The sequence below is a fragment of the Mytilus galloprovincialis genome, chromosome 6 (assembly GCF_965363235.1).
Source record: "Mytilus galloprovincialis chromosome 6, xbMytGall1.hap1.1, whole genome shotgun sequence".
Taxonomy (NCBI): domain Eukaryota; kingdom Metazoa; phylum Mollusca; class Bivalvia; order Mytilida; family Mytilidae; genus Mytilus; species Mytilus galloprovincialis.
The window spans coordinates 13,682,580-13,708,405 of NC_134843.1; the positions used below are offsets into that span (position 1 = coordinate 13,682,580).

General features: G+C 32.5%; 2 protein-coding genes across 4 annotated transcripts in view; both read left to right on the plus strand.

Moving 5' to 3' along the window:
- Positions 1-14,617, plus strand: part of LOC143078989 (uncharacterized) — a 52,808-nt gene extending 38,191 nt beyond the window's left edge. For 2 of the 3 annotated variants that reach the window (XM_076254078.1, XM_076254079.1), the window contains 4 exons: positions 2,928-3,046; positions 5,099-5,162; positions 6,419-6,537; positions 8,700-14,617. In XM_076254078.1, coding sequence (XP_076110193.1) covers positions 2,928-3,046; positions 5,099-5,162; positions 6,419-6,537; positions 8,700-9,317 — 920 coding nt within the window. In that variant the 3' untranslated portion in view covers positions 9,318-14,617. Of the gene's footprint in view, positions 1-2,927; positions 3,047-5,098; positions 5,163-6,418; positions 6,538-8,699 lie in introns of those variants that run through there. The other variant, XR_012979320.1, reaches the window with a different exon arrangement.
- The window catches only part of LOC143078990 (uncharacterized), a 142,234-nt gene that overhangs the window by 101,072 nt on the left and 15,336 nt on the right, over positions 1-25,826 (plus strand). The window contains exon 2 of the mRNA XM_076254080.1: positions 24,112-24,552. Within this exon, the coding sequence (XP_076110195.1) occupies positions 24,112-24,552 (441 nt within the window). The remainder of the gene's footprint in view (positions 1-24,111; positions 24,553-25,826) is intronic.

Sequence of the window (25,826 nt, forward strand, 5' to 3'; positions counted from 1 at the left end):
AACTTGTACTGGAACCCCTGGGCTAAGGTTATTAATTAAATTGATACATTGACCTTCTGCTGTTGTTTTTTTCTATGGTCGGGTTGTTGTCTCTTTGGCACATTCCCCATTTCCATTCTCAATTTTATTATGTATATGAGCATTTGAAATTATTTGTACACTGTTATACCATACCATATGTATGCTCATATATTTCTCGCACTACTATTACTATATGAATGAAAATGTTCTTACTATACTTAATCCATAGATTTCTAAGTGTTAGTTCATAAAATGCTTATAATGCTTATTTATTTCATTTGCTTGCCTATTGTGCCACAAGATAAATATATGTTGATACTTGTAAATTCATGAAGAAAAAAAAATAATTATAAAACAAACAATTCATCAAAGTAAACCATTATGGGTCAAACTATGGTCTTCAACACGCGTAAGGCCCTTGGCTCACGCCAAACAGAAAGCTATAAAGGGACCCAAAAAGCAGCCATTTGCAATAATATAATACACAGATAAATAAAAATAACTTTCCTGTTTGGTTACATGTCAGTAAACTGCTAGTAGTATGTTGTTAGTTATGTATTATTGTCATTTTGTTTATTTTCTTTGGTTACATCTTCTGACATCAGACTCGGACTTCTCTTGAACTGAATTTTAATGTGCGTATTGTTATGCGTTTACTTTTCTACATTGGCTAGAGGTTTATGGGGAGGATTGAGATCTAATAAACATGTTTAACCCCGCCGCATTTTTGCACCTGTCCCAAGTCAGGAGCCTCTGGCCTTTGTTAGTCTTGTATTATTTTCAATTGTAGTTTCCTGTGTATAATTGGGATTTTAGTATGGCGTACAATATTACTGAACTAGTAATCATATTTGTTTCGGGGCCATTGAATACCTGTTTGGGTGCTTTTTCTGATGTCTGTTCTATGGTCGGGTTGTTGTCTCTTTGACACATTCCCAATTTCCATTCTGAATTTTATGTACAGTTCAAATTGGAATAGGAATAATTTATATAAAATGAATAATTTTGATGTTCGTAGTACAATGAAGTGAAAATTTATAGTAATACCAAATTCTTCTCAAAGCTGGTATAAAGACCAGATATAACCCTAAATAAGTAAATATTAATTAACAAAACAGCATTACAAATGGTATCAACTTGTCAAAAAACACAGAAAGTACGATTTGAAAGTTCTTGCAGTTACTGACAACTAGCCAAATACAATTAATAACCAAAAAAAATCATGTATCAGGGACTAAAATCAACTAAAACACATCACAGGGATTTAGTTTTTAACGTCATTGACAGTCAACGAAGACATAACTTGTGCAGGTATATTCATTATAAGGTCTATGAAATTACTACCGAGGTATATATAAAACTGCAAAAATGTGATATGATTGTCAATTAGACAACTCTCCATTAGAGACCAGTAACATAGAAGTTAACAATTATAAGTCACCGTGAATCCTTCAATAATGAGAAAAAAATACCACATTGAGAGTTATCAGAGTCCACAAAATGACAAATGTAAAACAATTCGATCGACAAAAACCAACGACTATGATTTATTAACAAAACAAAGAACGAAAAACAAATATATAATATATGTTTTTACTTGTTCCTGATAAAAAAATCTAATAAATTTCTAAAGAGCTAAAAGTTTTATGTTTGGAATAAGAATCAAATATTTTCTACGAATTGAAGAATCGTTTTAAACCAAATTATTTTTAAGCAATAATAAAATGTACGATACAGCACTCTATAAACTTTCTTTAAATGTCTGATGATAGCATGCTCTCTTGAAGTGCTGGCGATTAGGGGTTAAATTTCCAGCCGGGATTAAACTTAAGACTTAACAGTTGTGTATCTGATTTTCTTAAGCTCGTATCATTTAGGTGAACAAGCAAAGGCAGGTTTTTTGGAGTCCGAATGAATTATCTTAAAGAATATCAAGCCTATAGCTACTTTTACTTACTATGCGTTGTTATATATGTAAGACTAAGATCGACGTCCGGTCTCAAATCGACCTCCATTCCTCAAATCGACGTCCAAAATCTGACGTCACAATAAATTAACATTTCAAATCGACATCCAATTTAATGTTTCTCTAATCTAGGTCTTTTTTGTTGTTCTCAACCCGACGTCCAAGTTTTTTCTTCTCTTATCGACGTCTGTCGCAGTTAAATCACATCTTCATGAAATGGTGGGTTGAACTTATATTAAAAAAAATGATGAAATTCATATAAGACCAGATCATAATACTTTTCCGCAATTGGTCGTATTTTTATATTTTTTCTATTGTTTGAGTTAGTATACTGCCTTCTGGATGTCTTGTGATAATCTTTGTCTTTGATTCGTTTTCTCACTGTCGTACAATGTAGATCAATATGTATATGTTAATATGAACAAGAAAGGAAAACGACAACGTAGGACGAAAATAAGATATTAATATGTATATACATATAAAAGTAATAATGATGTGTTCGGTCGTCTTATTGACATTTCCTGATGTTAAATTTGTCTTTTTGTTTTGATACCAATGTAAATAAAACAATATTAGTTTCGGTAAACTACTTTACAAATACACAAACGATATAGATTACATCAACAAAGATCAATCTAAAAATAAAGGATTCAATGAAATGTATTGACATGACAATCAAACGTCCTTCAAACGTTTTATAACGTAACATTGGACGTCGATTTGAGGGTTTAGTATTGGACACTGATTTGAGATCGTGATGTAAGATTTGGACGTCGATTTTCGGAACGGACGTCGATAAGAAATCGGACGTTGTTTTTAGTCTAACATATACGTGCAGATATTTTATGTTTGATTAATTTACAGTTGTTGTAACCAAGGCCATAAACTTAAAAGTATATTATAGTGTAATTTTTTTTATTTTTTCTAAAAACCCTGGTAGACAACAGTGAAGAGGATCAACTTAAAACGAGGCGGTTAAAACCTGAAAAAAAGTTAAAAAGCCAGAAAAGAGGTTTCAAAAGACAACAGACGGATGAACATGGGTCTCCAAAGAAAAATGTGAGTTCAGGGAAAACACAGTCTCCGGTATAATAATTTTACAACCTGTCAATTTTGATATTTCGCGATCTGTGCCTATTCAGACACTTCTGTTGAAAAGAGGATTAAGATTAATTTGCTTTGAAAAATTTGTAGGCTCAAATTTTGTATTCTCAAATTTATTAAAAAAAGCAATGCTATTTCGAGGGACTACTTTCTTTGTTCTGATCGGCTAGGTGAGGTTGCTGAAATTATTACTTTTTCCAGCGTTATTATCAGTCTATGGAAGAAGTGAATCAATAAAAACGTTTTTTGTTAAATGAGAAACGATATTGTCTCATTTGCAATTGTAAATATGCAGACACTTCATGCATAAAAATTTGTTTTGGCAATGAAAAATTAAGAAATAACCAACTTAAAAAACAAATTTTTCCAATACAAACAACAAGTAAGTCTGAATATAAATTTAATTGTTAGTTAAAAGCAAAAGTAAATGTCCTAGTAAAATTTCAGGTGCTCTATTTTTCTAATGTAAATAAATAATCAAATGCTATATTAAATTCTAATATGAATGCAATATTTTAAAAATATGATAGCAGATTGTTTTAATATCACTATAAGTAACATTGTATGTTAATAAGCAGCATTACGGTCACTTCTCAATGTCAAAACGTTTTTGGTAGAATCTTTCCAATTTCTTTATCGGTTTGTATAGCATAATAATAAAAGGTTTTATTATCATCATCGTAATTGAATAACCGACTATCAAAAGTAGTGTTCAAAGATGCCATATTTATTAAAGTTTTTTTATGAACGCAACAAAACAATACATATCCGATATTATCCTTATACCCATGGAATACTTTCTTTATTGGGAACAATGAACTTGACTTGTACAAAACTTGTTTAATATGGCTTCGATCAATTTGATTCGTCAAAATCTTACCTGTAATTTTCATTTTTTTTAATATAGATTCCTGTTTAAATGGTTTTACAATTATAAAAGTCTATTTTCGGGCCTTTTATAGCTTGCTGTTCTACGTGAGCCGAGAATCCGTGTTTAAGGCTGCACTTTTTCCTATACTTGGATCGAGAGTTGTCTTATTGGTACTCATACCACATCTCCCTTATATCTATGAATATTTTCCCTTAGATAATTGCTTTCCTATTCCACAAAACCATCCGACTACCTCATTGTAAAACTTTTCAAGAATTATAACTGTAAATTATGTGAAACGGATATTGCGTAACGGTCAACCAACTCCTGATGGCGTCCGATGCAATGATTTCAACTTCACCATTTTGAACTCTTGGTTTAATATCGTCCTTGTGAGCAGTAACTTTCTCTCAAGGAAATTATGATAGCAAATACAAGCACCGGAATATTATATCAATTGAGCGATATATACTTCGTTTGCAGGACATGTTTGAATGTAGCTATTTAGAAATGGAGAGTTCACAATTCGGAAGCTTAAATCATCTCTTTGTAGAAAAGGTTTTTTTTAACCGACCCTCATTGTCAATTTCTAAATGTAATTCAAGATATGAGGCAGACTTAACTGTATCTGTTGTATCATTTATTTCTATATCGATGGGATAGATGCATTCAACATAGTCACCAAACATTTAATTATTTAGTGCGAGAACATCTATATTGCAGATGGTAAAATTTAAGGATATTTCTAACTTCAGGCAATCTTCCTTAGAAGTTCCTGTATGAAGTCAAACTCATTGGAATAATGAACAAGTTCGCTAGAAGAGGGGCACAATTGGTTCCCATGGGAATGCCAATATTTTGATAAAAAAAATTCCGTCCTCTAAACGTAACAAATTTCTTGTCAATCAAGAAATCAAGCATCTTGATAATGTCTGTTTCATAGATTTTTTTGGCTTGAATCAGAGAAATTCTTTGCAAAGTAGGATGTATCCCTCCCTAAGACAAGACACTTGTATCTACGTTGTCAACCGCTTGCTTGTTATTGTATAAGACAAATCAAGTCAAATTAATGTTCTATAATACAACATATTAGCTGCTAGTATATTCTTTCCATCACACTTCTTTTATATTGATAGACTTCTACAAGCAAGACCCAGAGGCCTTCTAGGCAGTTGTCAGCAGCATCATCAATTGCTGAAGGTTGTACATAAGCTATAATTTTATTTTTGCATTCGTCATGTGTCCATTATTTATAATTTCATTATATATAGGTACTACTTTTAGAAAAAGTTCTTATTTCTTTAAATAAAACTATCATAATGTTTCTACGTTACAGCTTGAAATTGCCTCGATATGACTAAATAAAGTCGCAACAGTAGTATACCGCTGTTCGAAACTCATAAATCGATAGAAAATAACAAATCCGGATTACAAACTAAAATTGAGGAAACGCATTAAATATAAGAGGAGAACACTGACACAACAATAAAAAATAACACACACAGAAACGAAAAATCCGATGAGAATTACAAATATAACATCAAAACTAAATACATGAATTTGGGATAAAAAGAAATACGTCTTATAGTAATGTGAATTCACACTCAAATATAAGAGGAAACAAACGACACAACAGAAACACAACATTAAAATGTAACACATTCTCAACCCGACGTCCAAGTTTTTTCTTCTCTTATCGACGTCTGTCGCAGTTAAATCACATCTTCATGAAATGGTGGGTTGAACTTATATTAAAAAAAATGATGAAATTCATATAAGACCAGATCATAATACTTTTCCGCAATTGGTCGTATTTTTATATTTTTTCTATTGTTTGAGTTAGTATACTGCCTTCTGGATGTCTTGTGATAATCTTTGTCTTTGATTCGTTTTCTCACTGTCGTACAATGTAGATCAATATGTATATGTTAATATGAACAAGAAAGGAAAACGACAACGTAGGACGAAAATAAGATATTAATATGTATATACATATAAAAGTAATAATGATGTGTTCGGTCGTCTTATTGACATTTCCTGATGTTAAATTTGTCTTTTTGTTTTGATACCAATGTAAATAAAACAATATTAGTTTCGGTAAACTACTTTACAAATACACAAACGATATAGATTACATCAACAAAGATCAATCTAAAAATAAAGGATTCAATGAAATGTATTGACATGACAATCAAACGTCCTTCAAACGTTTTATAACGTAACATTGGACGTCGATTTGAGGGTTTAGTATTGGACACTGATTTGAGATCGTGATGTAAGATTTGGACGTCGATTTTCGGAACGGACGTCGATAAGAAATCGGACGTTGTTTTTAGTCTAACATATACGTATTGATATTTTATGTTTGATTAATTTACAGTTGTTGTAACCAAGGCCATAAACTTAAAAGTATATTATAGTGTAATTTTTTTTATTTTTTCTAAAAACCCTGGTAGACAACAGTGAAGAGGATCAACTTAAAACGAGGCGGTTAAAACCTGAAAAAAAGTTAAAAAGCCAGAAAAGAGGTTTCAAAAGACAACAGACGGATGAACATGGGTCTCCAAAGAAAAATGTGAGTTCAGGGAAAACGCAGTCTCCGGTATAATAATTTTACAACCTGTCAATTTTGATATTTCGCGATCTGTGCCTATTCAGACACTTCTGTTGAAAAGAGGATTAAGATTAATTTGCTTTGAAAAATTTGTAGGCTCAAATTTTGTATTCTCAAATTTATTAAAAAAAGCAATGCTATTTCGAGGGACTACTTTCTTTGTTCTGATCGGCTAGGTGAGGTTGCTGAAATTATTACTTTTACCAGCGTTATTATCAGTCTATGGAAGAAGCGAATCAATAAAAACGTTTTTTGTTAAATGAGAAACGATATTGTCTCATTTGCAATTGTAAATATGCAGACACTTCATGCATAAAAATTTGTTTTGGCAATGAAAAATTAAGAAATAACCAACTTAAAAAACAAATTTTTCCAATACAAACAACAAGTAAGTCTGAATATAAATTTAATTGTTAGTTAAAAGCAAAAGTAAATGTCCTAGTAAAATTTCAGGTGCTCTATTTTTCTAATGTAAACAAAAATTTGATTATTTCATTAGTTCAAAATGTATGGTATATATGGCCAAATAAAGTCTATTTTAATGCACCATTGATTTTGCACATGTACAACACCATGACGTAGACATGTTTAATCCTAATTATAACATAAAAAACTTCAGAAAAATTAAAATAGTGCACTAAGTCTCAAAGAGTTCCTTGCCTTCAACTCTTAATCATATCTTGAAAATGCAGATGTAAAAAAACATGCTCACCAATTTCATGCATAAATATTGAAAGCGAACCACTTTTAAACTTTTCTAAAAACAACAAGATGTAATAAAATAATATCTTAATTTTCATCTACAGAATGATGATTCCAACTCTGCAGTATTTGGCAGCAGAAAAAGTGCCCTCAATATCAAAATTGCCTGAATGTCAACTACAAAACTTAACAGAACCATGTGTTTCATTTATGAAAGATATGGAGGCAATAAATAGAAAATGTGAAAGTGGTTATAGCCATTTCTGCACCTTATTGCAGGAACTAAATCCACCTCTTGGGCATATCACTTCTGATATTTATGGATATTCTGGATTGCTGCACTATAATTCTGATATTACAATACACTTTATCCGCGCTCCAGATACAGACTTATGCAATACCATGTCCATAATCGCTACAAAACTACACAGTAAAGCAACTCTCCAAAACATAATAAGTTCTGCCTTTAACCAAGAATGCACTATTTTGAATATTTCAATTGACAGCATTCATTTACTCAATGGTGCTGTATTTATGTTACGAGGTCTAAATTTGAACGACACAGAATATCATCGAAGATTTTTAGTTTTCCTTTGTCTTAATGGAAAACAGGACATCCAAGTTGCTCTAGACTATCCACAATATGAATTACATGTAAACCCATTTTTACCAGCTGACAATTTATTACATTGTATGGTTACACTGTGGATAGATATACTTTGATTTGTATAATTAGCCAAATACAAACAAAAAAAAACTCTTTACAACTCCACACAATATTTCCTTGATTCTATAATGCTATGATGTCGTCGTCGCTGTCATTTTTTGTTGTCCTCCTAAGACACATTAGGCCCCTAACAACTTTTGATTTAAGTGAATGGATCTCTAAAGGTTTACAAAAAGATTCAGTTCTACAAAAGGAAGATTGGTATTGGTTTTAGAGGCTAAGGTACCTACAATTTTACTACAAGGTTCCTAATACAAATTTAAATGTAAGGTTGGAATTAAGTTTGTAAATAATTGCTATAACTCGGTTAAAACAAAAGGTCATGGGTTTCCCCAATTTTTTACATAGGAGTTCATTTTTCTGTTAAAGTTTCCAGAACTAATCATTACAAGCACAGTATTACTCATAAGATTTTCCAGATGTTAGACCACATTTATTTTGTGACTAACATCTATATATCTATATTATGTCTAAAATTCTATCTTAATCCTAATTCAAAACGGTATCAAACTTTATTGGTGTCACTGTATCTGAATTTGCTCCAACCATTCAGAGTTTTACATCTGCAGTCGTATCAAGCTGTGCTCAACAAAGCATTTTATTTATCAATATTTTATTTTCATACAAATGCATGTTAGTTATGTAAATGTTTGTTTTGATATATATATATATAACCCAGTATAATCAATTGCAGATGTCTGCCCTACCAGAACAAATCCAAAGACTAAAACAAATAGTTACCGAAAAGGCAAATGTGCAACAACAGATATCAAAATTAAAGCAGCAACTGAGAGCCATAGAGCAACAGGAGCTATACTTGACAAATTTAATGGTTAACCCACGCAAAGCTAGTCCCTGTATGGACACTGTTAAAACACTAGAGAAAAACATTTCTCCAAACCTAATGAAAGTGAGTCCAAAGAAAACCCTAGGCCTGTTTTCAAATCCTATACAGCCATCAACCAGTGGCCTACAAAATAAAATGCCATCCAATGATGTGCATCCACCTGTAAAGCAGTCAGCATCATCGTTATCAGATGCTGACTCTGACATTGAGTTAGCAGAGCTAATTTTTGAAGACCCTAAAAAATTTGATAGAAGTCAATTCAGCTCTGATTCGGATGCAGGAATACCACTCGAGAAAATTAGGCAAAACAAAAAAAAATTGAAATTGAAAAGAAAAATTGTCATAACATCTTCAGAATCAGAAGATGGACAAAATACAAGTACCAAAAAATCAGAAGATGATGATGGGAAACCAAGGAAAAAAAGTGCACGTGCACCAAAAAAGAAAAAATGCTATGATGTTTAAATATAGACTTGCTTATAGGTGATTTGACCATCAAAAACTAAAACATTGTACAACACTTCATTAATTAATATTTCACTACACACTAAAAGACAAAAAATAGCATTGCTTTCATCCATAAAAATATTAAATTCAGATATTCAAGCATACCCTTTTTAGTGTAAAACACCACCCAAAGTCCTTGTATATATTATTCTCATTTTTTTTTACAACCTCAATTTTTCTTATGTTTTTTAGTCATATATATAGGTATCAAGTTGTCGGCGTCCTCCAAAACCAGATGGTTTCCAGATAACTACTTAAATATAAGTAAATAGAAATCAATAAAATTTTATCTTTGACCACTAAAGGAAGGTTGAGATCGATTTTGGTTTTTTCAATCCAAACAGTTTAGGAGCAAGGGGTCCTAAAGGGGTCAAAATAAATATTTTTATAGTTTCAAGACAATAATTTGTGTTAGTGTATGAATCACTCTAGAATTGTACCACAAGGTTCCATTCCAAAAAAGGAAGGTTGGATTGATCTTGGGATTTATGGCTCACACTGTTCAGGAATTAGGATAAAAAAAGAGGCCAAATACTATACTATTCTAATACTTTGTATAAATTGCTTACTTACTGACGAATTTTAATAGGGTTTTATTCTTGAATTCTTGGAGTTCTTAAATAAACTGAATCTAACAGTTTACAAAGTTTTTTACAGTTTGATTTTAAAGGAATTTTGAATTTTATATGTTCAATGATATGCTGAATCCAAACATGTATCAAGATATTTGATAATGAGCCCCTTTATCTCTAAAACTCCACTCATTTGTGAAAAAAAGCTATGCTGTGTAAACTATTTCCATGATATAAGCACAGTCCAAATTCAGAACTGTATCAAACTTGATGGTTATATATATATCCATACTTGCCTCAACTGTTAAGGGTTCAACCTTTGGATTGTATAAAGCTGTACCCTGCGAAGCATCAGGTTTTTTTTTGGGAGGGGCAAATATGTTACCTTCTTCGACATGCAGTAGCTGTTCCTCCCCCTTCTAAAAACACTAGGTATCGAAAATCATTCTAGGGTGTTGCATGATAAAGACATTTGGATATTTTTTTTATCTCTGATCTTATATACTGTACACTGTTCATTACTAAGTAGAAAAGCAATTGTGAATTGTGTGTTAATTAATTTCCAACAATTTTTTTTGTAAGTACTGTGATACCAAAAACACATTTTGAATCTGCAGTTAGGGAAAATGTATATAGTTATATTTATTGTTTACTCACATAAAAATAGCTGACTGTGTTAACATGTGCAATCCACCAAATGGTGGCAAATATACTGTAGTTTTATTTATTGTATTGTAACTTTGGAATAGCTGAAGGTTTCCACATCTGCAGTCCACCAAATGGTGGCAGATATAGTGTAGTTATATTTATTGTATTCACTTTGGAATAGCTGACCATGTTCACATCTGCAGTCCACCAAATGGTGGCAGATATAAGGTAGTTATTTTTATTGTATTGTATCTTTGGAATAGCTCACAATGTTCACATCTGCAGTAAATGCTGGCAGATATAGTGTAATTATTTTTATTGTATTCACTTTAGAATAGCCGACTGTGTTGACATCTGCAGTCCACCAAATGGTGGCAGATATAATGTAGTTATTTTTATTGTATTGTAACTTTGGAGTAGCTCACAATGTTCACAACTGCAGTCCACCAAATGCTGGCAGATATACATGTACTGTAGTTATATTCATTGTATTGTAACTTTGGAATAGTTGTCTGTGTTCAAATCTGCAGTCCACCTAATGGTGGCAGATATAGTGTCATCATTTTAATTGTATTCACTTTGGAATATCTGACCGCGTTAACATCTGCAGTCCACCAAATGGTGGCAGATATAGTGTGTTATTTTAATTGTATTCACTTTGGAATAGCTGACCGCGTTAACATCTGCAGTCCACCAAATGGTGGCAGATATAGTGCGTTATTTTAATTGTATTCACTTTGAAATAGCTGACCGCGTTAATATCTGCAGTCCACTAAATGGTGGCAGATATAGTGTAGTTATATTTATTGTATTCACATTGGAATAGCTAACTGTGTTGACATCTAGATCTGCAGTCCACCAAATGGTGGCAGATATAAGGTGGTTATATTTATTGTATTCACTTTGGAATGTTATTAAATGTTGCAAGCCACATATCGATGGCTATTGTCATCAAACATGTAAATATTTCCTTTTTGAATTTTCAAAGAAATTTTTCTGTACAAGTAATGTTTCTGTAAAAGAAAATTTTGCCATTCCTACAAATATTATTGCATATTATGAATCTCCAGTTAAATCATGTATATTGTTTGGTTAGATTCTGAGAATTCCATTCCTCATCTAGATCTGCAGTCCACCAAATGGTGGCAGGTGCTACATTTTACCAAGACATTATTTTTTATCTATACTGTTTTTTTTTTCAATATAGCCATTTAAGCCTCAACATATCAAATTCAAAACATTCCTAAATTTTCTATTATAGCTTTAGATTTTACAATAGACATTTTACATTTTGTTTTTTTATGCGAAATACAAGGTATGTTTGTCATTTTATTACACATGTTACTGTACATATGTTTATTTCATATCTCTTTTTTTAATTCGTCCCTTTATTTGTAAGTAAACAACTAGCATCTTTTCTCTTATTAATTTAATATAATTTTATCAAATTATTTCTCACAATATCTTTTTATTGTTGCTTTAAAGCAAACACCAATTGCTTTAATTTGCTTAAAATTATATAACATATTCAGACATTAATTGCAAACAATTTTGCAGATTTAAATAATTCATTTCCATATATAGAAGAAAGAAGAACCAACGCAATAAATATCCCTGAATGCATACCAACACAAATGCAAGTAAACCATCAAACTCCCACATTGACCTCAATAATTACGCATTAAAATCATGTACAGTTTGTACCATCAAGCTTCAGTTTCTACAGAACTTCTTTGAAATTTAATCTCTATTTTTTGCATCATGTCAGCATTAATAAAAACCCATAACCACTTCCCATAAAAAACATGATAGATAACCATGCCAAAATTAAAGTTACTTTCATCTTTCACAAATTGTTGAAATAAAAAAAAATCAATTAAGATAAAACTATGCCTTTCAATGAAAAACGGAAGATTGGTCATTATTAAAGAAAATAGCTGTATAAAAATTGTGCTTATTTTATATAAAACAAAAACAACTACAATCAATCTAAAACTTACGGCAATCCTATCAATTAATACTCAGAAATACATTGTACTAGGAACAAACTTATTATATCAAATATTACAAACTATAACCATACAAAATCAGAACCTTTACCATATTAATAGAGTCTATTATCTTTCGATCAGTTAGCAGTATTATTACTTAAAAGAAAATTTTAAGTCTTCTAATCATATAATTCATTCATTTTGTTTCACATAAACTGTTACTAAATCATCTACAAGTACAGCTACAATCCACTATACAACCATATATTATGTTAAAAAACTGTTTTGGTTCAACTAAAAATTTAAATGAATGAGCCATCAATACATGTCTAATCTATAAAAGTATTCAAATGTAACTTGAAAAGATGTACTAAAGGGACGAAACTCACAAGGCCAAACTGACACATTAAATTGATTTTTCCATTAAATTGATTTTTCCATTAAATATTTTGTTCATTATTTCATAAATAAAATATATGTGTATCACATATTAAAAATTATCTCTAAACAATTATTCAAAATTTAGACTTTTCTACATTTAGACTTCGTCAACCTGGCCTTGGGGGTATAGGCAGTACTAAGATTAACACATAAATTTTTATTTATATTCAAACCAAATTGATCAAAATTCAAATCCCGTGTCTACTCTTAAAAAGTTTGCGTACAAGGATCTGACAACACTCCGTTTTACTTTCTGTCCTAGTAGTTTTTACATCAGCTAATAAAAATTTAAGCTTTCAAATTTTAAAAGTGTGTATTAATCCGACAAATTAAGAGAACCTCAAAAGATCTTTAAACAGAAAGTAAAATTGAGCGTTTTCAGATCCTTATAAGCAACGTATCGACACATTTTATATGATCTTTAGGGACGGACCATATAACTTGCAGAGGGGGAGGCATGCGCGCATTTTATTTTTATTTTTGGGAAGTGGCGCGACAAATTATTTTTTTCAAATTTAACATTATTTTTTATGGTAAATATCCTCTGTCAAAATTTTTTTTCTCCCTTTGCTGGCCAAATTATTTATTTTCTCTATTCAGAATCAACATATTTATTTACGAAAAAAAACATGCCCCCCCTCCCCCCAATTGCAAGTTAATTGGTCCGTCCCTTAGTTTAGTCCGATTGTATTCAAACTGACGAAAAGGTCAGTCATTCGATTTTTTGGCCTTCGCAATAAGGTAATATGTCCCGGGATATTGAATTTATGTCAGTTTTCAAATTTCTTATGAAAATGAGATGAAATAATGAATTTATTTTTCTTTCAAACCAAACCCCCAATAAGGTTCTCGTATTGCTTATCTTTTTTTAAAAGATAGCAACCTGTTTTAATTACGGAGTGCAGGACTCCTCCAAATACGCGCCTGAATACAGTGTTTTTACTTTTAAAATTGCATCAAGACAGTACATATTCCAACTTGTTTGAGCACGCCTAAAGATTTTTGACGTGAAATTATAAGTGTATAATGATAACTTACAGATTGGATGCATTTTATGTTATAATTGGCCTTATTGGAATTACGATCCATGTCAACTTTAACTTGCATTAACCTCGGGGTCATTCGTATAAATAAATAAATAAATAAATAAATAATTACTTAAGAATAAATAAATAAATCTTTATTTAAAGAGAGTAACTCATTTGGATTAAATCAATTTTCAATAAGGCTCTCTATAGGCACAATATTAACAACATGAATAAACATAATCTAGGTCTACTACTACGTTTTTTTTTTAACGACCTTGAAAAAAGCCCTTGCACGGTTGATATAAACCAAATCAATCTAGCAATACACAATGATGAATAATAGTATAAATATTAAATTACATAAACAAATACATGAACAAAACGGATTACATGATAGTGTTTTGAGTTTTATTGTTAAAATATATAATGATTTGTAAGTATACTTGAATGACGATACATTTTTTTGATTTTTTGATTTCGTTGGATAGTGAATTCCACACCTTTTGACCACTAAAAGAAAAGCTTGGTTTGTATAATTCTGTATTTGATTTTGGAACAATAAAATTATTTGAAAATGAGAGTCGAGTACTGTATGACTGTTTGCTATTTGTAGTTACAATAAGATTTGACAAGTATTGGGGTACCAATCCATTGTTTTATTCATACATTAATAAGGACTTGTGGTATAATATTCTATTACATGTATTTACTGGAATTATTCCAGATTCTTTAAAAAGTTCAACAGATGGTTTTTGAAAATCGTGTTCATTTAAAATAATTCTAGCTTCCCTTTTTTGTAATTTAAGCAAACTGTCGATTAAAAATGTGTTACAGTTGCCCCATATTGAACAACAGTAGTCAAAATTTGGAAGAATGTATGCATTATAAAATAAAATTCTTGCATTATGATTTAAATATTTCTTGATCCTTTTTAGTAGAGCTAAAGGAAGAATTTACCTTAAAGTTTTTAATAACATATTTGATATGATCAGACCAAGACAGAGTTGCGTCCACAAAAATACCAAGGACTTGTTCACGCTGACTTTCATTAATATATTGATTATTAATGAAGATATTAAAAGGTTCATTACACATGACAGAAAGTTTGTGTTTTGAACATAAACACATTTTCTTTGTTTTGGATACATTGATTAACATTTTGTTTTCATCACACCAATGAGAAATATTTTCTAACACAGTATTTAGTGTCTGGCTATACAACTTTTGTTTTTACCAGTAACAGAAATAGTACTATCATCAGCCAAAAGATCACTGTTATGATTTGGATTACACAAAGGCAAAAAATTAATGAATAATAAGAATAATATGGGACCTTAAACGAACCCTTGAGGTACACCTGTTTTTACTTTTAATACACCTGAAAAAGTATTTGAAATGTATACAACCTGCTGTCTATCAGTTAGATATGAAGTAAACCAGTGCAGTGAAGAATAAGAAAATCTGTATTTTTGTAATTTCTGGAGGAGCAGTTTATGATGAAGAACATCAGAAGCTTTACAAAGATCCAGAAATACTGCTCCTACTAATTCGCCTTCATCAATTGCTTTTAACCATTTATCTAACAAAGTTGTCATGGCAGTTTGACAGGAATGGTTCGAACGAAAACCTGATTGCAGGACATACAACAGATTATATGTGTCCGTATAGTTCATTAAATAAGTTTTTACGTGTCTCTCAAGTATTTTAGATACTAATTGTAAAAATGCAATTGGTCTGTAATTAAATACATCATTTTTTAACATTTATTTTCAAAAACTGGTATGACTTTAGCTAGTTTGAATAATGATGGATAAACTGATTTTTTAATGCTTGAATTCAAAATTTGACATAAGGGAACTGAAATAAGATGAGAAGTAATTTTTAAAAACTTTGCACTGATATTATCAAGACTGCTTTTATTACATTACAGATGCCTGTTTCCGTTCGATTCCGTTAAATACCAATTCCTCAGAGCAATTGGTATTTTGCGGAACGGAACGGAAATCAGATTCAACTTGATCACTGTTTCTAATCATCTTCGGAAGGCCCCTTTTTTAATTTATAATTACCAATGGAAGTAGAAAGACCTTTTGTCTAACCTGTCTTTGTGTTATTTTTTATACGTCCGTCAATTTTGACGGGACGTATTATGGTATACAAATGTCCAGTGTCTGTCCGGTGTAAACATGTCGCACCGTAACTTGAGAACGACTTATCCAAATTTCATGAAACTTAACATAGTTGTTTCTTATGATGGTAAAATGATCTGTATACTTTTTTGTGAAAATAAGATTACAACTTTTTGAGTTACGGCACTTTGTAACTAAAACAGGGATGTGTTTTTTTCACATGTCGCACCGTATCTCAAAAACGATTCTTGATTATGGCTTAAAACTTTAAATACTTCTTAGTTATATTAATCTTAATATCTGTATACTTTTTGGTGATGATTCAAAATTTCATTTTTGAGTTATTGAGTATTTTGTAAAAAAAAGGGGGGGTTTACATGTCGCACCATATCTCAAAAACGATTTATGATTATTGCTTAAAACTTTACACACTTCTTTGTTATATTAATCCAAAGATCTGTATACTTTTTGGTGATGATTCATTTTTATATTTTCGAGTTATTGAGTTTTTTGTAAAAAAAGAGGTTTTTTTTCACATGTTGCGCTGTATCTCTATTGCTTAAAACTTAACAGGCTAATGTTGCGTCGGGTTTCCAAATACATCTTGTACAATCTTCCTATTGAGCGGGAATAAGGAATGAGTCAGGATATACTAAGCATGACATCCTGTACAACCCTGTGTTATTCAAAAAAGATTTATGTTTTTTCACAAGACGACGGGCGTATCATGCGCTCATGGCGCAGCTGTTAATTTAAATATTGATCAAGTCGAAATGCTATCTAAAACACATACCACTCATGCAAAAAGAGGTGTCAGACAATATTTTTTTATCATACTGCTTTAATTACATTAAAGATGTCTGTTTCCGTTTTTTCCGTTAAATACCAATTCCTCAGAGCAATTGGTACTTTGCGGAACGAAACGGAACGGAAAAATAAATTAAAAAGTTTAAATCAGATTCAACTGGATCACTGTCTCTAATCATCGTCGGAACAGGCTGTTGAAGGCCCCTTTTTTTAAATATAATTACTGATGGAAGGAGAAAGACTTTTTGTGTAACCTGCCTTTGTGTTAAATTTTGTATTATTGATCAAGTCGAAAATGCTATCTAAAACACATACCACTCATGCAAAAAGAGGTGTCAGACAATTTTTTTTATCATACTGCTTTAATTACATTAAAGATGTCTGTTTCCGTTTTTTCCGTTAAATACCAATTCGTCAGAGCAATTGGTACTCTGCGGAACGGAACGGAACGGAAAAATAAATTAAAAAGTTTAAATCAGATTCAACTGGATCACTGTCTCTAATCATCGTCGGAACAGGCTGTTGAAGGCCCCTTTTTTAAAATATAATTACCGATGGAAGGAGAAAGACTTTTTGTGTAACCTGCCTTTGTGTTAAATTTTTTATTATTGATCAAGTCGAAAATGCTATCTAAAACACATACCACTCATGCAAAAAGAGGTGTCAGACAATTTTTTTTATCATACTGCTTTAATTACATTAAAGATGTCTGTTTCCGTTTTTTCCGTTAAATGCCAATTCCTCAGAGCAATTGGTACTTTGCGGAACGGAACGGAACGGAAAAATAAATTAAAAAGTTTACATCAGATTCAACTGGATCACTGTCTCTAATCATCGTCGGAACGGGCTGTTGAAGGCCTCTTTTTTAAAATATAATTACCGATGGAAGGAGAAAGACTTTTTGTGTAACCTGCCTTTGTGTTAAATTTTTTATTATTGATCAAGTCGAAAATGCTATCTAAAACACATACCACTCATGCAAAAAGAGGTGTCAGACAATTTTTTTTTATCATACTGCTTTAATTACATTAAAGATGTCTGTTTCCGTTTTTTCCGTTAAATACCAATTCCTCAGAGCAATTGGTACTTTGCGGAACGGAACGGAACGGAAAAATAAATTAAAAAGTTTAAATCAGATTCAACTGGATCACTGTCTCTAATCATCGTCGGAACAGGCTGTTGAAGGCCCCTTTTTTTAAATATAATTACTGATGGAAGGAGAAAGACTTTTTGTGTAACCTGCCTTTGTGTTAAATTTTGTATTATTGATCAAGTCGAAAATGCTATCTAAAACACATACCACTCATGCAAAAAGAGGTGTCAGACAATTTTTTTTATCATACTGCTTTAATTACATTAAAGATGTCTGTTTTCGTTTTTTCCGTTAAATACCAATTCGTCAGAGCAATTGGTACTCTGCGGAACGGAACGGAACGGAAAAATAAATTAAAAAGTTTAAATCAGATTCAACTGGATCACTGTCTCTAATCATCGTCGGAACAGGCTGTTGAAGGCCCCTTTTTTAAAATATAATTACCGATGGAAGGAGAAAGACTTTTTGTGTAACCTGCCTTTGTGTTAAATTTTTTATTATTCATCAAGTCGAAAATGCTATCTAAAACACATACCACTCATGCAAAAAGAGGTGTCAGACAATTTTTTTTATCATACTGCTTTAATTACATTAAAGATGTCTGTTTCCGTTTTTTCCGTTAAATACCAATTCCTCAGAGCAATTGGTACTTTGCGGAACGGAACGGAACGGAAAAATAAATTAAAAAGTTTACATCAGATTCAACTGGATCACTGTCTCTAATCATCGTCGGAACGGGCTGTTGAAGGCCTCTTTTTAGCTCACCTGGCCCGAAGGGCCAAGTGAGCTTTTCTCACCACTTGGCGTCCGTCGTCCGGCGTCGTCGTCGTCCGGCGTCGTCCGTCGTCGTCGTCGTTAACAATTTACATTTTGAACTTCTTCTAGAGAACCACTGAATGGAATGGAACCAAACATGGCATGAATGTTCCTTATGAGGTGCTGACCAAGTGTTGTTACTTTGTAGCCGATCCATCATCCAAGATGGCCGCCAGCGGGGGACTTAGTTTAACATAGGACACTATGGGAAATGCATACAAATGACTTCTTTTAGAGAACCATTGAATGGAATGAAACCAAACATGGCATGAATGTTCCTTATGAGGTGCTGACCAAGTGTTGTTACTTTGTTGCCGATCCATCATCCAAGATGGCCGCCAGCCGGGGACTTAGTTTAACATAGGACCCTATGGGAAATGCATACAAATGACTTCTTTTAGAGAACCACTGAATGGAATAAAACCAAACATAGCATGAATTATCCTAATGGGGTGCTGACCAAGTGTTGTTACTTTGTAGCCGATCCATCATCCAAGATGGCCGCCAGCGGGGGACTTAGTTTAACATAGGACCCTATGGGAAATGCATACAAATGACTTCTTCTAGAGAACCACTAAATGGAATGAAACCAAACATAGCATGAATGTTCCTTATGGAGTGCTGACCAAGTGTTGTTACTTTGTAGCCGATCCATTATCCAAGATGGCCACCAGCGGGGACTTAGTTTAACATAGCACCCTATTGGAAATGCATACAAATGACTTCTTCTAGTGAACCACTGAATGGAATGAAACCAAACATGGCATGAATGTTCCTTATGTGGTGCTGACCAAGTGTTGTTACTTTGTAGCCGATCCATCATCAAAGATGGCCGCCAGCAGGGGACTTAGTTTAACATAGGACCCTATGGGAAATGCATACAAATGACTTCTTTTAGAGAACCATTGAATGGAATAAAACCAAACATAGCATGAATGTTCCTTATGGGGTGCTGACCAAGTGTTGTTACTTTGTAGCCGATCCATCATCCAAGATGGCCGCCAGCGGGGGACTTAGTTTAACATAGGACCCTATGGGAAATGCATACAAATGACTTCTTTTAGAGAACCACTGAATGGAATGAAACCAAACATGGCATGATGTTCCTTATGAGGTGCTGACCAAGTGTTGTTACTTTGTTGCTGATCCATCATCCAAGATAGCCGCCAGCCGGGGACTTAGTTTAACATAGGACCCTATGGGAAATGCATACAAATGACTTCTTTTAGAGAACCACTGAATGGAATAAAACCAAACATAGCATGAATGTTCCTTATGGGATGCTGACCAAGTGTTGTTACTTTGTAGCCGATCCATCATCCAAGATGGCCGCCAGCGGGGGACTTAGTTTAACATAGGACCCTATGGGAAATGCATACAAATGACTTCTTCTAGAGAACCACTAAATGGAATGAAACCAAACATAGCATGAATGTTCCTTATGGAGTGCTGACCAAGTGTTGTTACTTTGTAGCTGATCCATTATCCAAGAAGGCCGCCAGCGGGGGACTTAGTTTAACATAGGACCCTATTGGAAATGCATACAAATCACTTCTTCTAGTGAACCACTGAATGGAATGAAACCAAACATGGCATGAATGTTCCTTATGTGGTGCTGACCAAGTGTTGTTACTTTGTAGCTGATCCATCATCCAAGATGGCCGCCACCGTGGGACTTAGTTTAACATAGGACCCTAAGGGAAATGCATACAAATGACTTCTTTTAGAGAACCACTGAATGGAATAAAATCAAACATGGCATGAATGTTCCTAATGTGGTGCTGACCAAGTGTTGTTACTTTGTAGCCGATCCATTATCCAAGATTGCCGCCAGCGGGGGACTTAGTTTAACATAGGACCCTATAAGGAAATGCATACAAATGACTTCTTTTAGAGAACCACTGAATGGAATAAAACCAAACATTGCATGAATGTTCCTTATGAGGTGCTGACCAAGTGTTGTTACTTTGTAGCTGATCCATCATCCAAGATGGCCGCCAGCAGGGAACTTAGTTTAACATAGGACCCTATGGGAAATGCATACAAATGACTTCTTTTAGAGAACCACTGAATGGAATAAAACCAAACATGGCATGAATGTTCCTTATGAGGTGCTGACCAAGTGTTGTTACTTTGTAGCCGATCCGTCATCCAAGATGGCCGCCAGTGGGGGACTTTTGAATGAAATTAAACATGTTCCTTTCCTTATAAATGAGGTTGTGTTGTCACTTTTAGCCAAATTTTATATTTTTTTTTATGATTTCAAAAACCCAAGTAGAATCAGGTGAGCGATACAGGCTCTTGAGAGCCTCTAGTTTAAAATATAATTACCGATGGAAGGAGAAAGATTTTTTGTGTAACCTGCCTTTGTGTTAAATTTTTTATTATTGATCAAGTCGAAAATGCTATCTAAAACACATACCATTCATGCAAAAAGAGGTGTCAGACAATTTTTTTTTATCATACTGCTTTAATTACATTAAAGATGTCTGTTTCCGTTTTTTCCGTCAAATACCAATTCCTCAGAGCAATTGGTACTTTGCGGAACGGAACGGAACGGAAAAATAAATTAAAAAGTTTACATCAGATTCAACTGGATCACTGTCTCTAATCATCGTCGGAACGGGCTGTTGAAGGCCCCTTTTTTAAAATATAATTACCGATGGAAGGAGAAAGACTTTTTGTGTAACCTGCCTTTGTGTTAAATTTTTTATTATTGATCAAGTCGAAAATGCTATCTAAAACACATACCACTCATGCAAAAAGAGGTGTCAGACAATTTTTTTTTATCATACTGCTTTAATTACATTAAAGATGTCTGTTTCCGTTTTTTTTCGTTAAATACCAATTCCTCAGAGCACTTGGTACTTTGCGGAACGGAACGGAACGGAACGGAACGGAAAAATAAATTAAAAAGTTTACATCAGATTCAACTGGATCACTGTCTCTAATCATCGTCGGAACGGGCTGTTGAAGGCCTCTTTTTTAAAATATAATTACCGATGGAAGGAGAAAGACTTTTTGTGTAACCTGCCTTTGTGTTAAATTTTTTATTATTGATCAAGTCGAAAATGCTATCTAAAACACATACCACTCATGCAAAAAGAGGTGTCAGACAATTTTTTTTTATCATACTGCTTTAATTACATTTAAGATGTCTGTTTCCGTTTTTTCCGTTAAATACCAATTCCTCAGAGCAATTGGTACTTTGCGGAACGGAACGGAACGGAAAAATAAATTAAAAAGTTTACATCAGATTCAACTGGATCACTGTCTCTAATCATCGTCGGAACGGGCTGTTGAAAGCCCCTTTTTTTAAATATAATTACCGATGGAAGGAGAAAGACTTTTTGTGTAACCTGCCTTTGTGTTAAATTTTTTATTATTGATCAAGTCGAAAATGCTATCTAAAACACATACCACTCATGCAAAAAGAGGTGTCAGACAATTTTTTTTATCATACTGCTTTAATTACATTAAAGATGTCTGTTTCCGTTTTTTCCGTTAAATACTAATTCCTCAGAGCAATTGGTACTTTGCGGAACGGAAACGGAACGGAAAAATAAATTAAAAAGTTAACATCAGATTCAACTTGATCACTGTCTCTAATCATCGTCGGAACGGGCTGTTGAAGCCCCTTTTTTAAAATATAATTACCGATGGAAGGAGAAAGACTTTTTGTGTAACCTGCCTTTGTGTTAAATTTTTTATTATTGATCAAGTCGAAAATGCTATCTAAAACACATACCACTCATGCAAAAAGAGGTGTCAGACAATTTTTTTTTATCATACTGCTTTAATTACATTTAAGATGTCTGTTTCCGTTTTTTCCGTTAAATACCAATTCCTCAGAGCAATTGGTACTTTGCGGAACGGAACGGAACGGAAAAATAAATTAAAAAGTTTAAATCAGATTCATTTTGATCACTGTCTCTAATCAAGGACGACGTGAGGTCAGTCTAGATATCATAATGCATGACTTGCAAATGCGTTAATTTCATGATAATTTATCAGGACAATCCGACATATTCATCTACAGAATATTTCCCGATGTTATACATTATTACATTATCACCTGTGAAGATGAGATTAAGTATACATTTGTGTTATTTGTATATGGAAAACCGTAAAACACAGAAATTTTAAAGTTTGTTTTGTTTTAAAGATTTTTCGAAATTTTGATAAATGCCCCCTTTGGATACCTCAAATGAAATTCCGTTCCGTTCCGTTCCGTAAAGTACCAATAGCCGAAATTTATTCTTACATACTTTTGATTTTTTAACCCTATATACTAACATTGTCTATGTTAATTTTAAAATTGTTTGTATGCACATTGAACGACAAATCTATGTGACGTATACAGTTTTCTAACGTCAGACACACAAATCAATGAATGTGTTTGTAGATAGATGTTTTTGTGTTCTGTTAAATTGTTCCTTTTAAAATTGTACCCATATTTTGACTATTTTATTTAATGTGTCTGTTTAGTTAACGCATCAATGAAATTATAACGGAATTTGATGAGACTGTCAACAAAATTAGAGGTTTAGCGCTGTAAAACCAGGTTTAATCCACCATTTCCTACATTCGAAAATGCCTGTACCAAGTCAGAAATATGACAGTTCTTGTACATTCGTTTTTGATGCGTTTTGTTATTTGATTTTGCCATGTGATTATGGACTTTCCGAATTGATTTTCCTCTAAGTTCTAAGTATTTTTGTGATTTTACTTTTTTTTTATAAGACTCCACGAAATGACAAAAATAAACAATTCTAGCGAGAAAACCAAAGTGTATGATCTATGAACAAAACAATGAATGAAAAACAAATATGTTTTACTTGGTCCTGATTAAAAATTTAAGAAATTTAAGAAAGGAATAAAGCTCAAAAAAGTACTATTAAGTTTTACTAAAATTAATGATACTGCACCCTAAAGACTTTCTCAATGGCTAATGGTAGCATGCTCTTTTTAAGTGCTGGAGGTTGTGGTTTTAAGGACCTTAACATTTGTGTTTTCTGCTTTTCTGCAGTTTTTAGCATTTAGGTGGGGTTTTTTGGAGTCCGAATTAATTATCTTAAAGTTTATCAAGCCTACGTTTACTTACAATGAGTTGTTTTATATGTAATGATGTTTTAGTTTGGTTTATTCACAATTTGTGGTAACATAGGACGTAAACTTAAAAGTATTTAATAGAGATTTTTTACATTTTTCTAAAAACACATGGTAGACAACAGTGAAGAGGCTGAACTAAATACTAGGCTGTTAAAACCCTTCGAGAAAAAAATAAATAGCCAAACCAACACTGGCGCATTGATAGAAAGAACAGGCTTCAAAGTTCTAAAAGACAACAAACCGAAAGGTATTGATGAAACAATACATATGACAAAACAGATGAATTCATCATTTCCCTCAAGTTGTAATCTGCAACCTTTTAAAAATGATGTATCTTCTGAAATGCAGCCTAAACATCAAGTTGAGCAAGTACATAAGCAAATTGAAAGCATGTTGAAAAATTACTCACATGACAAAGAAGAGTATGCGACTTTATTGCTGTGGGATTTTGCTGGAGACAAAGAATTTTACCACACACATCAAACTTTTTTATCGGCAAATGCAATTTATCTAGTTGTAACAAAACTGAATGAGGCTGACGACAAAGAGGCACAAGGTAAATCTGTAAAATATCATTTTATAGGATTCATGTTTTGCTTGTACCTTTTGTATAGATCTACATTAGGGAATTATTTATTCTCTGTTTGATGACATAATTAGGAAACTAGGACATAAACTAAGATAAGATATTTTCGATGACACGACTTTGAGCGAAAAATCTCCTAAGATGATCTATTGACATATCTTAGTCCAAAGATACTTTAAATGACATGGCTCCTTTATTTTATATTATTTTACAATAATTATTTGCATTAATTTTGCAAATTATCTTATCATTATTTGGTTAATATTCGTCTTTTCCTGGTTATGCCCAAATATCTATAGATTGACGGATTATCATGATTTGTTGAACATAATTTTGATGTATTGATATATAAAAAGTGCACGATTTTATTCTTTAATCTTATTATAACCGATACAGTGACAAATTAAATTCAATTTACTTGTACAAAAAAAAATGTCATAATTTTATTCTTCTTTCTCAATTTTGTAATTCATGTTTCCTGTGTTTATTGATGTATTATTTATGGATTATTCATATAGATGACACTTATTTTTCTTAATAATTTCGTCAATTATATAATTATATTAATCAACACGTTTAGTAATTTATGGACAAGCCATCCTACATTTACATTAATTTTTCCGTAAATCCATGTTTTCCATCAATCTATTTGAAAATTAAAAGAACTTGCTAAGACCATCATAAGACAGATTCGAGACGAGGTCTGAGATATGGCCTAGGATAGTTATAAGATTATTATAAGACATTTCCTCAGACATATCTTATGACAGGTATTATGATAGCTTCGGGATACCGGCCCCAAGACACAAGTTTGTGTTATGGTAGATAAACTGAGTTTTAATATAATATTTGTTGAAAAATTGTAAGAATAACGTAACAAATTATAGTGAAAATATTGCAAAGAGTATGAATTCTAGTTCACGCTCTATGTATATGCTTCAAGGCTTGACACCAACCATGATTGCTTTGATAATTAAGATCGTTCATTAATTAGCGTCAGTGACAAAACAGGAAATGCTATGTTGAAAATTGAGATAGTATAAAGAAGATGTGGTATGATTGCCAATGAGACAACTATCAAAAAAAGACCAAAATGACACAGACATTAACAACTGTAGGTCACCGTACGGCCTTCAACAATGAGCAAAGCCCATACCGCATAGTCAGCTATAATAGGCCCCGATAAGACAATGTAAAACAATTCAAACGAGAAAACTAACGGCCTTATTTATGTTAAAAAATGA